General features: G+C 34.7%; 2 protein-coding genes and 1 pseudogene across 2 annotated transcripts; 2 read left to right on the top strand and 1 right to left on the bottom strand.

The window, feature by feature from the left end:
• The first annotated feature begins 409 nt into the window (after positions 1 to 409).
• Positions 410 to 1,929, top strand: LOC120198067 (ankyrin repeat-containing protein BDA1-like). The gene is made up of 2 exons (XM_039199461.1): positions 410 to 1,018; positions 1,105 to 1,929. The coding sequence occupies exons 1-2, from the start codon at positions 410 to 412 to the stop codon at positions 1,927 to 1,929; spliced, it is 1,434 nt and encodes a 477-aa protein (XP_039055392.1).
• A 1,367-nt stretch (positions 1,930 to 3,296) lies between these two features.
• LOC120198066 lies at positions 3,297 to 11,960 on the bottom strand (annotated as a pseudogene).
• A 2,356-nt stretch (positions 11,961 to 14,316) lies between these two features.
• Positions 14,317 to 16,260, top strand: LOC120198133 (60S ribosomal protein L35-like). Its single transcript, XM_039199509.1, has 4 exons — positions 14,317 to 14,431; positions 14,571 to 14,706; positions 15,339 to 15,495; positions 16,080 to 16,260. Exons 1-4 carry the CDS (start codon positions 14,428 to 14,430, stop codon positions 16,152 to 16,154), a joined length of 372 nt encoding a protein of 123 aa, XP_039055440.1. The 5' UTR covers positions 14,317 to 14,427; the 3' UTR covers positions 16,155 to 16,260.
• Positions 16,261 to 18,143: the final 1,883 nt, after the last annotated feature.

Here is an 18,143-nt window from a genome sequence, read left to right as displayed (position 1 = left end):
TGTAGGGGCCAAATCTTTAAGTCTAATTTTCTTGTGGGCAAGAATGCTGTTAAATCAGGCCTTATCTAGAATACATTGCAATTGAGTAAAGGGTACAAAGAAACTTGTAAAAAAAAAAGAGTAAACTATTCTATTCTTTTCTTAGATATGAGAGTTGGAAAAAAGGAGTTTGTATGGATATCGTTTGTTCGTTTTCATGTTATCCATCACTCCCAATCATTCTTTACTTTAAACCGAAGCAATTAGGACATATTTTTTACAAATAAATTTTGCTATTTACGTTACGTTGCATTGGGATCGCTATATAAGCTGATGTATTCTACAACTCCCCAAAATTCAGCATCGTTTCCAATACTACGATATAATCTCTTCTTGAAACTTACAAGATTTCTTCAATTGATTCCCCCTCATGGATACCAGCATTGATCCAAGGTTGATAGAAGCTGCTCAAACAGGAAATATTGATGCCTTGTACGCTCTAATTCAACAAGATGGTCGCATTTTGGAGCACATTGAACACATTCCATTTGTTGAGACTCCACTTCATGTAGCAGCAAACCAAGGGCAAATCAGTTTTGCATTGGAGATGATGAACTTGATGCCTTCGTTTGCCAAGAAGCTAAACCAAGATGGGTTTAGCCCCATGCACTTGGCTGTGAGAAACAGGCAGACCGAGCTAGTGCTTCGATTTTTGAAGACCGATAAAGATCTGGTACGTGTCAAGGGGAGAGAAAAGATGACTCCTTTCCATTGTGCAGTTTCAATGGGATACTCAATCGTTTTAGCCAAGTTTCTTGAAGCTTGCCCAGAATGCATAGAAGATATGACGGTTCGAGACGAGACCGCGTTGCATCTTGCCCTGAAAAATGACCAGATTGAAGCTTTTACTCTCCTACTTGCATGGCTTCAAAAGAGCCTATATGCTAATCTCTTTACCATTGAAAGAAAATTGGTGAATTGGAAAGACATTGATAACAACACTGTATTGCACATAGCAGCCATAAAGGAACAACATGAGGTAATATGCAATTATATTCTTTACATATTTGATGAGTTGCATTCCCTTTAAAACTTATTAATGGCTGTTCAGTATTAATGATGCAGGCAATAAAAATGCTGTTAGATGCCCAGGTTTGGTTAGCTGTAAGAGATACGAACTCGGAAGGTTTGACAGCTCTAGAAATCATACAAAAGGTTGAAGGACAAGGCATGAACATCAACATGAGTGGCAAAAATGAAGCCGATATTAAGGATCTGAAAGTGAATGTTAAGATTTCCCATCTAATGAAAGCAAGGATAGCAGGAACCCGTGCGAAGAACAGTTTGTCGATCGACATGATCAACACAATGCTGGTGATTATGGCGTTGGTTATAACAGCAACCTACCAATCAGCGTTAAGCCCACCTGGAGGTGTTTGGCAAGACGAGGGCGGCAATTCATCCACCACCAATGTCGCTTCAGGCATCAGTACTACGAATCACTTCTTCCCTGACTACACTAAACACGTTCCCTTCCTCAAGGAATCAAGAAAAATCGGTACATCGATCGTGAATCCACTGTGTTATGCTTTGTTTTGGGTTTTGAACTTTTTCCTCCTTTGGTCTTCGATTCAATTTACTGCATTCCTCCTCTCAGGTTTTCGTCTTTTTATTTACACTGTCATCCCACTTTATTTCTTGGTCACCTCCTACTTCTGCTCCATGACAATCTTAGCGCCAACCATGGCTTTTTCCTACTTCAACCTTGCTTGCACATGTCTTATTGGAATACTCGCCCCATTGGCACTTCATGTTTACATCCTTTACGTTTCCAAACCTTTGAAGAAGGAGATCAAGTATCGAGCCGAAATGCGTAAAGTTCTTGACATGGACAGGGATCCTAAAGACGCTCATACCTATGCATTTCAGCTTTTGTTTAACGTAATCTAGTGAAAGCAGGAGTGGACAGGGCTTGGATGTTCAAGTATGGTAGTATCCCCTTCATTCCTTCTTGATGAGTCGATGCTGCGCTATGTTGGCAACTGTACTCTGTTCTTTCAGGTTTATATATATGTGTGTGTGCGCGCGTGTGAATTGTTATTGTATTGGGTTTCCTGTGCTGCAATGTATGGATTTTGTTTTTGCTCGAGTGCTGCTGTATCCGTGTGTTGTCTTCGTTAGTATATTCAAAATCGATTACCTTGTTACAAAATTCATAATTTCTATGTCTCACTTCCATTATAAAATGCGAAGGAACTTGGTGCTCGACCACGACTTGATGACACACTAAACATCTGACCTCGTACCCAAATATGTCTCTTTGCATACTAAACCACCAATATAACTCTTGATACATCTTATTTCTCCTAAGATGCATGGTTTACAGGGTGCTATGAGCTATTTATCAACTCACTGTTCTTTGGAAAACATGCATGGCCTTTGAAGTACAAAATATATTCGCCCCATAATTTAAAACTTGACATTTTGTCCTGCTTAACTTGATTTAGCTTGGTTGCTGACGTATCATCTAACTTTTGATTTATTTTCACTTCTCATGTAAGATTGAGTTTAACTTGACGCTGAGTTAATAATCTCTCATCTTTGATCACGCGAAAATATTTTCCTTAAATTCGATAGACTTTTGACTCAGAGCATCCAACATTTACTTAACCTAGATGATAATCAATAAGACTTTCATAGTTCATTAGTAACTTGATTCATCTTCATTACATCAAGTTTTATTCTTCTTGATGAGAAAATACCTGAGGTTTTTATGATTGGTGTAGGTGAAACATTTCTCCCTCATAGAGATAGTTTTTTCAAATCTATGTTTAGGTGTAGTTTTTCTTATTATTTATCTATATACTTTATATTTCTTTTTTCCTTTTTTAATTATAAAATAAGAAAAATTAACTACTTAAATCTATATTGAAAACTACAAAGTTAAATTCTAACTTATGTTTGACTTTAAGGAAAATAATAGTTTAAACCAGTGTTTAATTCAATCATATATTAACAAAAGCTAATAAATTTAAGGGTAAAGTATAGTAATGGTCACTAAACTTTTTTAAATATTTCATTTAGGTCCCCTAACATTTTAAAACTTGCAATACAGTCCCCCAACATTTATTCCGTTTGCAATATGGTCCCCCAACAGTTACGTCAGGGACCATATTGCAAATGGACTAAATGTTAAGGGACCATATTACAAACGGACTAAATGTTGGGGGATTATATTGCAAGTTTTAAAAGTTTGGAGACTTAAATGAAAGCTTTAGAAAAATTCAGTGACAAGTACTATACTTTACCCTTTATTTTAATCAGTATACATTGAGGTTATCCTTATACGGAAGCTGAACCGGTTTGTCCTTTAAACCTGCAAGCTTGGCAGAGAGGCGAATACAGCGACGGCGTCACGTATTTGTCTTCCCCGCCCATCATTGGCATCGGCACACCTCGTTTCACGGGGCTAACGTAGTCCGGCCGGTAAGTCTTTCCCAATACTCCTTCCACGAGAGGGCTCACTTGGGTGAACTTGAATTGTGTCTCCAAATGTGCAAACGCATCATCAGCCGGCAACTGGTAATTGTGAACCTTGTTTTCATGTTCTCCGATGGTTCTAACTTTCACGTTCAATTCCACCAGCCCTGCAACCGTGACTTTAACGCCGTTGGTTTCATCGGTTCTTTCTACTATCACTTCTCTTTCCTCGCAATCAGTCCTCCATTCGGCGTCTCCTTCCGTGGGGATGTTTACGGCTTCGCCGTCGAATTTTATGGTGAGAGCATCGAAACCGTCGTCCCATTTAGAGACTCTCTTTGCTGCTAGGACTAGAGTGTGAGTGTCGAACATCACCGCCAGGGCTTGCACCCAGGTGTAGTCTCGTGTCCGTCCTTCCGGTCGTGTTCCGATAAATGCGCATTGATTTGGAGATTATCATCTGATACAATGGCGAAGTTTCCTCCCTTGGCTCCATGGAAGTAGATAATAACTCCATCACCGCCAACAAACTTCGGATCATAACACAGCGACCCGTATCCATTACAGTTCGGCTTTCTCCCTGTCAAACAACTTCAATTCATCACCATACATACATTAACATACATACAGACATATGTGTTTAATTATATACTTACATTTGCAGGTGACATCACATTTTCTGCTGCAATCAAAGAAACATCCTTTGACCTTCTTATTCTTTTTGGGCTTCCTTTGAGGGAATTGGGTGGGACATGTGAGTACCTTTCCATTACAAGCTCCTCTTGCTTGGCAATAAACTCTTTCTCGTACCACTACTGCTCGGTGCCAAAACATCATAATGTGTTGAAGCAGCATCATACGGTGCCTTCTTGCTGTTGCCTTTGCCTTTACCTTGCGCATTGATAGCTTCCATGGATATGAAAACTAGGGCAAGTGCCACCAGGAAGAAAGAGCATTTTCTACTGCTTCTATGTTACAGCCTTCACATTGTTTGTCTAGTCCTCAAGGTCATTCTCAGGTTATTCAACCAGCTATCTTCTCCAATTCTACACTGGTTTCTGCTGGGTTTAATCCTCAGAATGGCGCTCAGAGTACGACTTTTCCTCACATTTCATATTCCTCATTTTCTCAGTCATTTGTTGTTGTCAGCACGCTTGCTACGTCTGTTCATGTTCAAGCTTTGACTGTTTCTCTGGCAACCATGATATTCTGGATGATAATGCTTGGTATCCAGATTCAATGGCTACTCACCACTTAACGAATGATATAGCTAATTTGCAAATTGGTACCTCTGCTCCTACAACATGTAAGGTTCAAGTTGGGAATAGTAGTTTGCTGCCAATCAAGTATACTGGGCAGTCTTCTCTTCTTAATAGTTCTAGAGAATTTACTTTAAATAAAGTTTTATTCGTTCCTAACATTAATAAAAAAAACTTTTTTCTGTGTCCAAATTCACTCAGGACAACAGGGTTGATCTTGAGATCCTTCCAGACTCGTGTGTTATGCGTGATTTAGATACACAAAGTTTTGTTACAAAGCTTTGAGGAGAATGGGTTGTATAAGCTTGGCGAGTCTGCTGGTAGTTTTCTGTTAATAGTAATAAAGTTTCTGCCGCTAATAATAATAGGGTAAAATATAGTAATTGTCACTGAACTTTTCTAAAGATTTCATTTAGATCTCCTAACTTTTAAAACTTACAATATGGTCTCTCAAAATTTAGTCTGTTTGCAATATGGTCCCTCAAAATTTAGTCCTTTTGCAATATAGTCCCTGACGTAACTGTTGGAGAACCATATTGCAAATGGACTAAATGTTGGGGGACTGTATTGCAAGTTTTAAAAGTTAGGGGACTTACATGAAAGCTTTAGAAAAGTTCAGTGACCATTACTATACTTTACCCTAAATTTAATCATTGATCTTTTTCATCTCTCCTTATTCATTGCTTTATCTTCTCTTATTTCCCTTCCGGTCTCCCTAGAATTTGTTTTGCATTTGCGTGTCCAAGTTTTTTATTTTCTTTTATTTAATAAGTGATCCCTTTTTCTTGTCAAAATAGAGGATGTTTTTGTCTCATTTTTACAAGTTTAGTGGTCATAGTCATTTGTATATATTGCGTTTGAATTATAATAAAATTAATTATTAATTTATATTACCATTTAATGTTGATTATGTTTATCATTCACTGTCTATATTAATGTTTGTATTTTTATTTTTTCGAGTTAATTAAATTTTCTAACATATTCTTGGCATGATCTATTTTATAAAACGAATTAATTAAAATTCATAATAATTAATTATACATGAACTTTTAGATGAATTCATTAATTTTTTTTATTTAAAATTTATACTCGTTTTGTTTCAAATCATCTCGCACAAAACCAATTATTTTCCCCAATAGTGAGCTTTTTTTTTTTGCCCCCCCAATTCTCCCTTCTTTTCAAGCGCCATTTACACGCAATCGCTAAGAAGCGCAAGATTGTGTATGTATTCCGTTCATATGATCGTAATTTCATTGTTTTGATTGTTGTTGTTTTGCAAGTGAATGAAGTTGCTACAACTTGGGGTCTTAAACGAAACACCCAACTGGTCTTTGAAAGATATGTGGTATAGCAATGGCGAAATGTCAAGTAAGTTGACAGTATGCGGAGAATAAACCTGTATGCACAACATATTGGGGAAAACGGGTTATTTTCCACACGAACGTAGTTTTAAAATTGACATAAAATGTCAAGATTAAACCCACCAAAGGTTGCATAGCGGATAAACCTGTCAAACTATTGAATATTGAAACACAATGGAAAAGAACCGAATAAAAAACAATAAAGGAGAGAACACACCAAATTTACGAGGTTCGACGAGAATATCATCTACTCCTCGGGCACCACACCGGATGATAACTTCACTATATCGCCAATATTACAACAAATGAAATTCTTTGGAATTCCCAAAGTGGAAGAATGAAGAATACAAGAGGAAGAGAGAACTTGTTTTTGGGATGATTTCTAAAGGAAATACTTAGGCCTATTTATAGTTGAGTTTCAAGAACAATATGTTCAAAGTTTGGCCACCTACCAAAGAATTTTCCAATGTGTACAAGTTAGCCACCAAATATGAAATTCACATGTTCAAAGTTTGGCCACCAACCAAGATGAAATTTCCAACTTGTCAACTTAATTTCTAGACAAATCTAACAAATCTCCACCTTGGCTTGAAATTACCAAGCCTACTCAACTTCTTCAACTCCCCAAATTTATAGTGCCTCTAATTGCGCTCACAAGCGCCACACACCCGAAGGTGTTCATACTTTCAGGATGTTAATCAAGTTCAAACAATGATTGAACTTGATTACTGTTACCACATTGGTCATCATATATGCAGTATTTTCTGATGTCGCAATTTTCTGAAGTAGAATCTTTCTTTCTTCAAAGATCTCCCGCACAAAGTGATACCTCACGTCGATATGCTTAGTCCTTGAATGGTAGACTTGATTTTTCGCTAAGTGAATAGCGCTCTGACTGTCACAATAGAGACTAATGTGACTTTGAACAACTCCCAAGTCTTCCATCAACCCGTTAAGCCAAATTGCTTCCTTTACAGCCTCTGAAACTGCCATGTATTCTGTCTCTGTAGTAGACAAGACCACCGTAGATTGCAATGTAGACTTCCAAATTACTGGGGCTTTAGCAAGAGTAAACAAATACCAGTAGTTGATCGACGCTTATCCAAATCACCAGCATAATCGGAATCAACATATCCAACCATACACTGACCAAGTGCTTCATCTTGTTCAAAAACTAAACCAACATCCACGGTTTGTTGGAGATACCGTAGAATCCATTTCACAGCTTGCCAATGTCCTTCTCCAGGATCATGCATGTACCTGCTCACAACTCCAACTGCTTGTGAAATGTCAGGACGCGTACACACTATTGCATACATCAAGCTCCCAACTGCATTAGCATATGGAACTTTTGCCATATACACTCGTTCTTCGTTAATTTTAGGAGATAATTGAGAACTAAGTTTCAAATGAGAAGCCAATGAGATACTTACATGTTTGGTATTTTCATTCATGCCAAAACATTGTAATATCTTTCTCAGATACTGTTTCTGTGTTAAACAAAGCTTCCCTCTCTGTCTATCTCTACTTATCTTCATACCAAGAATCTTATTGGCCTCACCTAGATCTTTCATCTCAAACTCTTGATTCAACTGAGCATTTAATTTGTCTATCTCCTTTTGACTCTTCGAAGCGATCAACATATCGTCAACGTACAAGAGAAGATAAATGAAAGATCCATCTTTGAGCTTTTGCAAATACACACAATGATCATATTTGCTTCTAGTATACTTTTGCCTCCTCATAAAGCTATCAAATCGATTGTACCACTGCCTCGGAGATTGCTTCAATCCATATAGCGATTTGTTCAGCTTACAAACCCATTTCTCACAACCACCATCTTTGTATCCTTCTGGTTGTGTCATATAGATCTCCTCTTCTAAATCACCGTGCAAGAAAGTCATCTTTACATCAAGTTGAGCTAGCTCCAAATTCAACTGTGCTACCAAGGCCAACAATATTCTAATGGAGGAATGCTTCACAACAGGGGAAAATACTTCATTGTAGTCGATTCCCTCCTTTTGAGCGTAGCCTTTAGCTACCAACCGTGCCTTGTAGCGAACATCTTTCTTGTTATGAGATCCATCTTTCTTTACAAATACCCACTTGCATCCAATGGCTCTTTTACCTTTCGGTAATTGTGCCAGTTTCCAAGTGTCGTTCTTTTGGAGAGATTGCATTTCTTCATCCATGGCACTTTTCCACTTATCACTTTCCAAGCTTTGTATTGCTTCTTGGTAAGTGATAGGGATATCATCATCAACAACTGGAAGAGCATAGGCTACCATATCAACAAATTAAGAAGGTCTACGAATTTCTCTCTTTGGCCTTATAACTGCAAGTGTTTCTGGTGTCTCCAATGGTTCTTGGGTTTGAACATCTTCATCTTCTGATTCTTCTATTGGAGTTGAAGAATCAGCTGCATCAACTTCTAGGATCATCATCTGCTGAAACTCCACCTGTTTTGGAGTATGCTCCACCTGCTGCGGAGTACTACTTGTCTGGACAGCTTCACTTGTTACCTTCTTTACTAGGGCAGATTCATCAAAGGTTGGATTCCTTCACATGATAATAAGCAGTGGATCCAAATACATGAAAGGAATCATAATCAGTAGCAGGTTTTCCAGACCATACCTCCAATGGTGTTTTTCCTCCTATCGCTGATGACGGCAGACGATTAATGAGATGGCCATTATATGTCACAGTCTCAGCCTAAAATGCCTTGCCTAACCCAGCATTAGACAACATACATCGAACTTTCTCCAATAGTGTTTGATTCATACGCTCTGCCACCCCATTCTGTTGTGGTGTATGTCTAACAGTGAAGTGTCAAACAATACCATACTCATGGCAAACGTCAAAGAATGTGTCACTTTTATATTCCCCTTCATTGTCCGTCCTAAGACGTTTGATCTTTCTACCAGTCTGGTTCTCGATCATATTTTTCCATTTCAGGAAAATTTGAAGCACTTCATCTTTAGACTTCATCGAATGCACCCAAACTCTTCTGGAAAAGTCACATACAAAAGTTACAAAATAATGGTTTCCTCCCAAAGACGATGTCTTTAAAGGACCCCATACATCTGAGTGAATATAATCTACAATACCTTTTGTATTATGTATAGTGGTGCCAAACTTCACTCTCTTCTGCTTTCCCAGAACACAATGCTCGCAAAAGTTCAATTTGCAAGCCTTTGCACCTTTCAATAATCCTTTATTTTCCAGAATTTGCAAGGATTTCTCTCCAGCATGTCCCAACCGCATATGCCACAACTGGGTTGCGTCCAAATCATCACCTCCAGAAGCTGCTGCAACTGCTCCAATAATTGTACTACCTTGGTAGTAATACAAATTATTTTTCCTGATGCCCTTTATCATCACAAGTGCTCCATATGTGACTTTTAAAACTCCATCTCTCATAGTGACTACTGAGCCTTTGGATTCTAAGGCTCCCAACGAGATGAGATTTTTCTTCAAACTGGGCACGTATCAGACATCCGTCAGAACTCTGGTTGATCCATCTTGATTCTTCAATCGAATTGAACATATCCCAACAGTTTTACAGGCATTGTCATTGCCCATATAAACAACTCCTGTATTTAGTTCCACTAAATCGGAGAACCACTCCCGATTAGGGGACATATGATAGGTGCAACCAGAATTTAATATCCACTCATCGTAATGGAATGTTGTTGATGAAGCAACCAATTATATGTCAGAGTCATGTGCATCATGCTCTGCAACACATGCATCTGGAGCAGCTTTTCCTTTCTTCTTCAGCTTCGGACAATCTTTCTTCCAATGGCCTTTCTCATGACAAAATGCACATTCATCTTTTCCCAGTTTGGACTTCGACTTTGATCTCCCTCTCCACTTTGGCTTTTGACTTTTCGAGCGACCTCTTGCCACCATGGCCTCTGCTGCTTCGTACTTGCTCTCCTTCTTGGTTTTCTTCCTGAGTTCATAACTATACAAAGCATCAGTTATATCTTTAGGGGTAACATTATCCTTACCATGAAGTAACGTTGTCTCAAGGTGCTCAAATTCATCTGGAAGAGATGACAACAACATCAAAGCCAAATCTTCATCTTTGAAGGTTTCATCCATGCCCAATAAGTCTTCCACTAGCTCATTGAACGTAGTGATGTGTTCATTCATACTGGTGCCTGGTTGATAATTAAATCTGAACAATCTTTTCTTCATGTGGAGACGATTCTGAGAGCTTTTCTTCAGGAATTTTTCCTCCAAAGCTTTCCACATCTTACTTGCAGAAGTCTCGTTCTTGTAGCCATACTTCTGCTCCCTGGAAAGACAAGATCGAATCGTGATGCACGCCAAACGATTGATTATTCCCCATTCTTTCTCCTCCATATATTCGGGCTTTTCTTCCTCAATGGCGATGTCTAGACCTTGTTGAAATAAAGCGTCTAACACCTCGCCTTGCCATATGCCAAAATGACCGGATCCATCGAATAACTCCACCGAGAAATTTGCATTTGACATCACCCTCCTCACCGGTCTAGATGAAGAGCTTGATGTCTCAACTGATCCGTATTTTGGCATTTTAATTCTAACGAACAATATTCAATATCACGAACTGTATCTTTTCAGCAACGGAACCACCAGGATAACCTCAATCGAAGCTCTGATACCAATTGTTGGGGAAAACATGTTATTTCCCACACGAACGTAGTTTTAAAATTGACCTAAAATGTCAAGATTAAAACCACCAAAGGTTGCACAGCGGATAAACCTGTCAAACTATTGAATATTGAAACACAATGGAAAAGAACCGAATAAAAAACAATAAAGGAGAGAACACACCAAATTTACGAGGTTCGACGAGAATATCATCTACTCCTCGGGCACCACATCGGATGATAACTTCACTATATCGCCAATATTACAACAAATGGAATTCTTTGGAATTCCCAAAGTGGGAGAATGAAGAATACAAGAGGAAGAGATAACTTGTTTTTGGGATGATTTCTAATGGAAATACTTAGGCCTATTTATAGTTGAGTTTCAATAACAATATGTTCAAAGTTTGGCCACCTACCAAAGAATTTTCCAATGTGTACAAGTTAGCCACCAAATATGAAATTCACATGTTCAAAGTTTGGCCACCAACCAAGATGAAATTTCCAACTTGTCAACTTAATTTCTAGACAAATCTAACACAACAAAGGGGGGGGAAAACCACAGCAAGATTAAAAAAATAAAATCACTCTAAGAACCTGAACCAACAATACCCCAGCTTCACAGAGTAATGAAAAACCAGATCCCCAAACCTGTACACTCCATCAGGGAGAAAAACAAAGCCCCTACAACAAAGATTAAAAGAACGAACAAGGACCAAAACCATCCTATAGACCAGAACCATCAATGCCCCAAGCTTCGTATAGCAATCTATTACCAGACCCCTCAACTTTAATCTCCATACCATAAAACCTCATTCTAACCAACTCCCTAATTTGTAACCCAATATCATCAACAGTCCCAGGCCCAGCTCTACCTTGAATAATCTCGCGATTGCGCTCCTTCCAAAAACAAGCTACCAAACAGTTCTAGGCTAGTTTCAGAAAAGCAAAGAGTATAGTTCTGCTTTCAAATGGTGACCAGCCCAGTGGAACTCGTGTTCCCAATCCAGAACCCTCCTCTGCAGCTGGCAATTTTGAAGAATACCATCCCACACGGCCTTGGAAAAGTGGCAGTTGAAAAACAAGTGGTCCCTCGTTTTCTGTTCACTTGAACAAAAAACACATAAACCATCAACAAACATGCCAAAGGAAATGAGCCTGATTTTAGTAGGCAATCTATTAAGAAATGTCATCCCATTAATAACGGAAACCTTGGGAATAAACGAAAAATATTGACCCATGCTTTCTTCTTATCCATTGAAGATTGTGGCATCTGCTTTTGGAAGATAGTGGCAATTTGGTGCGAGTTTATTGTATTTTTTTATCTTTTCCGTACAGAGTTTACGTCCTTACCTACTACCACACAACTTGAATGTACGGAGATTCCGTACATATGTTACGTCCTTACTTACAGTCATGTCAAATCAACTTTTATAGAAATTCATATCATAAGTATAACCTTTCATGGATGTATAGAGGTTTATTAATTAATCAAATAATTAAAAATATTTATGTTCTTTCATTTTATATGAGTTTAAATTATGATATTATTTTAAAAATATGATATCATTTTTATTTAATTAAAAATATTATAAATGCATAAAATTGAATTGATTATAATATAAAACAAAAAAAAAAAGGAAAGGAAAATAAATAAATTACTCTCAAAGTTAATATGTAAAATTGATTTAAAATTAGATTTAAACCATTTAATATATATTTGCATAATATGTTTTATAAAGAATAAGAACTATAAAATAACTATTGTTCATAGTATTTTAAAAAAGAAACTTACATTCATCATTAAAAATATGTTTAACATATGCTTATATTAAAATAATTAATTGGCTTTTAATCAAACTACCTCAGTTATTAAATAAATGATTGTTATCTTTAGAAGTTCTAGGTTCGAACACGATAGATTGCAAGGGTGTTTAAGCTTTTATTATCAAATGATTATTAATCTTTAGAATAAATACTACATTGTAATCATTTTAGATTAATAAAAAAATATTGAATTAAACAAACTAAATTAATTGAGATTAGTCAATTAACTATATTTTAATTTTACTTGTTTCCTAAAATTAATATAGAATTAAACAAAATGAATTAATAAATTATATGGGTTTAGTCAATTAATTGAGTTTTAACCGAAATTCGATTATCCTCGGCAAAAACATATTCTTTGAAATTTAAATTACTTATTTCCCCATTAGTCTTAATCTAAACAAAACCGAAGCTTGAAAGCCCAATAAAGCACAACAAAATAATCCAATTTAAACCCAATTCTTTAAAGGCTTAAATGCACCATTGCCTCCTAAATTATATTGTCTATAATGAGTTATCCCTTAAAGTATTTTTCAAGATGGTTTATCCCTTAAAGTTTAAATCGTTAGCGCATTTGTTTCAAACGGTTAACTCCGCCAAAAAAAACATGCAGATAAATTACATATTCAGTCACCTAACTATTTATGCATTTCTACTTGAGTTACCCAACTATTTTTCTTCAAAATCATCACTAAACTTAAGTTTTTATTATGTTTTGGTCACAATTCATTTTATTTTTAAACTTTTTAATGTATAAGAATTCATTTATATTATATTTTTACTCCACATATAAATTTAATTTGTAATAATAAATAATATTATACAATGAATAATGAATAATATATTAAGTTATATGTAACATAAATAATATACAACATAGATAATAAATAATAAAATTGACAACAACAAAAAAAGTTTAAACCAAACTGAAATTTAAGCAGAAAATTAGAGAAAAAAGTCGGTGAAATCTGAGGAATGAATGGCGGGAAAGAAAAAAGAGGAAATTTTGAGATTATGGATTTTATAGTTTTCCTAATAAGACATTCAAAATGATGAGTTTGATTTCGTTTGGTTTTATAAAAACACTAAAAATATATATATATCAATTTAAATTTTAAAAATATAATTAATATATTTTAAATTACAAAATCAAATCTCATAACTTTAAAAAATTTGTTTTTTATATTTTATACTCGTACATTTTTTATAGTGTTGTTGATAATGTATGTGAGATTGGCAAGCAAATAGCTTGGGGGGATGGGATTAGGGTGATCAGTGTTTCGTCAGACATTATGTAATTATCGTTTATGATATTTTAATTAAATAATTAATATTTCTTTTAACAGAATTTTAATTACATATAATTTAATATTTTGTTTATTATTTATCTTATAATATTACTTGTTATTGTAAATTAAATTTATGTGTTGAGTAAAAAAATATAATATAAATGTATTCTTATACTTTAAAAATTTAAAAAATAAATTGAATGGAATTAGGTGACCAAAACGTAACAAAAACTTAAATTTAGTGATGATTTTAAAGAAAAAATAATTAGGCAACTCAAACAGAACCACATGAAGAGTTAAGTGACTAAATATGTAATTTACCTTAACATTTTCTAACGAAGTTAATGATTTGGGACAAATAAAATAACGATTTAAAGTTTAGTAGGTAAAACGTCCAACAAAAAAACTTTAAGAAATATCCTATACAAACTGTATAGTTTAGGGGACAATGATACATTTAATCCTTCTTTAAAATCAATTTTCTTAAAAAAAAACCCTAGACTTCTTTTATTATTAGGGTTTCACCATAGTTTTCGAAAAGACAGAGCGAAGCAGCTATCGCAGTCACTGCAGAAGAACAGCAAAAGAAGCAATGGGTAACTCTTCAAATGCATTAAAAATGCTTATGTTTTACTTCCATGTCCTCTTTAGATTTGTAGTAAAATATTAAAAATGAATGTTTCATCTCTTTTAATCTTTGTTTGGTGTTTTTGTTTGTAAATCACCTAAAAACAGCGAGAATCAAGGTCCATGAGTTGAGGCAGAAATCAAAAACCGAGCTTTTAGCCCAATTGAAAGATCTCAAAGCTGAACTTGCTCTTCTTCGAGTTGCTAAAGTTACCGGCGGTGCACCTAACAAACTTTCCAAGATGTAACTTTTTTCCCTCACACTTTGTGTTTTTTTTTCATCTCTTTTTTGTATGTTAATCGGGTACTTGATTTCTTAGTTTATTGGGGGAAATGTGTATTCATTTGTTATAACAAAGGATTTATTTTTTGTTGTAACTTTTGTTTATTGTTTTTGCTATGTTGTGAGATTGAAGTTCTACATCTGAAACAATTTTTTCTTATGATATATGTGTGAAAATGTATTTTGATCTACAAAATGTTGAACAGTATTTTTTTATGAATACAAAGAAATTTATTTTCCTGAAGTAGTTACATTTTCTACTTTTATATATCGAAAAATTATGTTTGAATCAATCTTTATTTTGCAGTATGCCATTTTTTCTCAAATTTGATAATTTCGTGACTATTTGAGAAGCTAAATCTATACCATTTCATTGGCAGGTTGAGCTTTCCAATAACACTTTAGGACTTAATGTATATATTGGTTTGAAAATTGTACAATTTGGAGAGCTTTTTCAGTTTTTCTATGATTTTCATTTATGGTTTATTGAATATTTTAGTTAGACCTTGATGATTTGGATTTTTGTGATCTTCTGTTTCTGGATTTGTTGGTTTTTGTATGTTGTTCTGAGTCTCTTGTTCGAATGGATGCAGAAAGGTGGTGAGGTTGTCTATTGCTCAGGTATTGACAGTTATCTCACAGAAGCAGAAGGCTGCGCTGAGGGAGGCATACAAGAAGAAGAAGTTCTTACCCCTTGATCTCCGTCCGAAGAAGACCAGAGCCATTAGGAGAAGGCTTACCAAGCATCAGGTATGGACACTCTTTTGCCAAATACATCTTTCTGGATTTTGTTGAATTTATCTATTTTACTCGGTTTCGGATCTTCGGACGTGAGTTTCAGATATGGATTTGAGTCTAAATATAGCTATGTTCAAACCTTTTCAAGTTTTTCCTTGGAGGGTTTATATTCACGTACTCATTCCTGAATGTGTGGGATTTGGGTGATAAACATAGGGACTTTTTAGAGAAATAAAAGGAAAATGAAAAGTCCAAGATTGGAATAACAGAGGAACAAGTTAACCCTAAAACAGGCCATTTGAGATGTCATGCTGCCTTTATGCAGCTTGAACGGATAGAACATTGAATGAAACATGTTTTCAAGACTGAGTAGATGTTGAAATTTTAAAATTCCATATTCCAAGGATGATTGTCTGAATTTAAGATATTAATTTCATTTGTACAATATTTATCTTGTTTGAACCATTTTTGTTTTTTGGCTGTTGGACCATCTTTTAATACACACTCTTCAGTTAACTTGTAACATTTTAGTTTTGCTTACCATCCGTGTAGCTTGTTTAGTTGTATCTGAATGTTGGTTTTCTTGCTTGCCACAGTCATCGTTGAAGACAGAACGGGAAAAGAAGAGGGAAATGTACTTCCCAATGAGGAAGTATGCCATTAAGGTTTAGGATAAGATCTTTCAGACAAGATTCTATTTTTGAATCCTTTTATATTTACTTACTAGTATCATATATGCGAAACTGGAGTCATAATTGTGTTCAATTTTTAAGTTTTTGAACTTTTCCGATGTCAAATGCCAAACCTAGATGTTGATCTTTTTGATGAAGTGGTAATCAAATGAGAGACTTGTGCATTTGTTAATGAGATAGATGAATGTTAGATTTATATCATATTGCGTTGGTTTTCTGGAGGACCACAGGGACTAAAGTTTTTAACAGCAATGGAAGTTGTTGGTTGAGCACGAAAGTTTGGACTAGATGAGGACATCATGATGATGTACCCTAGTAATACCTTACCTGCAAATCATGGGAGGAGGGTCAGCCATGGAGGTCTAAATGGCTATGGAACCCTCTGAACTTACCAATGCATGCAGCTGGCTAAAACCCCTTTAGATATAGAGTTGGAATGTAATTGAGTTTGATTTTTACAACTTGCAATTAGTCTGATTAAGATAAGAATGACTTGTTTAGAAAATATGTTTGATTTTCAGATTACAACATGAGTTGACAAGGGCATTGGAAGATAAGATGGTCAAAATCAGTTTTGCGTTGTCTTTTATTTTTTGTTTGAAGGGTACTGCGATTTATTAAAAATATTTATATTGGACAAAAACAGATAAAACTATATCTAAAGATAAGTTTATATACAAGTAGTTGTTTTTTAAGTTTTACTAAAAAAATATTTATTACATTTGTAAAGTGATTAAGAATTCTCAATCCCGATCGCTTGGTCAAATGTAAACAGAATCCGGGATTTGGTAAAAATGGCATTTTAGGGTTCAAGAGCCGCAACTTCTTACTTGACCTACACCAGTGGCAGTTGGTGAAGTCTTGCATTCTTCATTTCAACCGTTGAAACTGTCAAACAATTATAATCAAAGTCCACCACGTTTTGAGGTTATTAATCATCCCTCACCATCACCACCAAAAAAAAATTGATAACTTGTTCGATAATTTCCTATAGTTTAATGCCACTTTCATGAAAATGGCATCATCTTTTCTATTATCCCCCATTTTTTTTTCTTACCAACACATAATATAGTTTTTATCAAATCAACATAAAGTTGGACCCATATGTATTTCAACATTATTTCCATTTTTTTTAAATATCATTGAAATCAAATATTTTAAAAAATCAATATCCATGCTTATATTATATTCTTACTTAGATCTTTTTGTTTGTTTTTATTAAATGTTTAACGTTATATTAAAATTTATATTGTATTTTATTGTTCTCAGTCTCATATTTCTTTCAGATTTAGCCTTATGACTAATTTTATTATTAATCTAACAAAGTTTAAATTTTTTAAGTTTCAAATTCAGCTCAATTCAATACTTTATTTCATATTTCTCACATCAATAAAATATTAAAATTGTATATTTTATATTATATAAAATATTTAAATTTATAATTAAAGTTATTTTTTGAAATATATATTATATAAATCAAACTCAGACAAAAATAATATGATACAAGAAGAATAAACTCATGCTTAAACTTGGACCGCACCTATTAATCATGTGTCTAATTAATTGACTAATCTATTACTGACATATCACTTTCCATCATCATCAAATGTGAATATTATTCAATATTAGTAGTCTTTTTTAAAAAAAAATGATTTTGAACGAAAACAAATTTTCTATAAAATATTATCCCATTGTTTTGTCCTTCATTTTACATTTTTTCATTGAAAAATGTTCTCCATATGTTGTGTATTAATGATGGGTTTTATTTTACTTCAAAATTTTCAATTTGTTTCAAAAAAAATTCAGAAAAACGTTAGATGACGTGGATATATTTTTAACGATTGAATGGTTTTCCAAAAAAAAATAATATAAAACGAATTATAAATGTATAAACACAGTAATTAATTTAGACCAAAGAAACTCAACCATTGTTGTTTCTTGATAGACCTTAACCTCGTTTCATTATCT

Source organism: Hibiscus syriacus, unplaced genomic scaffold (assembly GCF_006381635.1).
Source record: "Hibiscus syriacus cultivar Baekdansim isolate YM2019G1 unplaced genomic scaffold, ASM638163v2 tig00117056_pilon, whole genome shotgun sequence".
Classification (NCBI taxonomy): Eukaryota; Viridiplantae; Streptophyta; class Magnoliopsida; order Malvales; family Malvaceae; genus Hibiscus; species Hibiscus syriacus.
Note: the sequence above shows the minus strand (reverse complement) of the source record. Positions and strands in the feature narration are given on the sequence as shown.

Coding starts and splice junctions, on each gene's coding strand:
- LOC120198067 (XM_039199461.1), top strand. CDS start 410: ATGGATACCAGCATTGATCCAAGGTTGATAGAAGCTGCTCAAACAGGA. Junction 1,019..1,104: donor CCATAAAGGAACAACATGAG/GTAATATGCAAT, acceptor TTAATGATGCAG/GCAATAAAAATGCTGTTAGA.
- LOC120198133 (XM_039199509.1), top strand. Junction 14,707..15,338: donor CCTAACAAACTTTCCAAGAT/GTAACTTTTTTC, acceptor GAATGGATGCAG/AAAGGTGGTGAGGTTGTCTA. Junction 15,496..16,079: donor GAAGGCTTACCAAGCATCAG/GTATGGACACTC, acceptor TGCTTGCCACAG/TCATCGTTGAAGACAGAACG.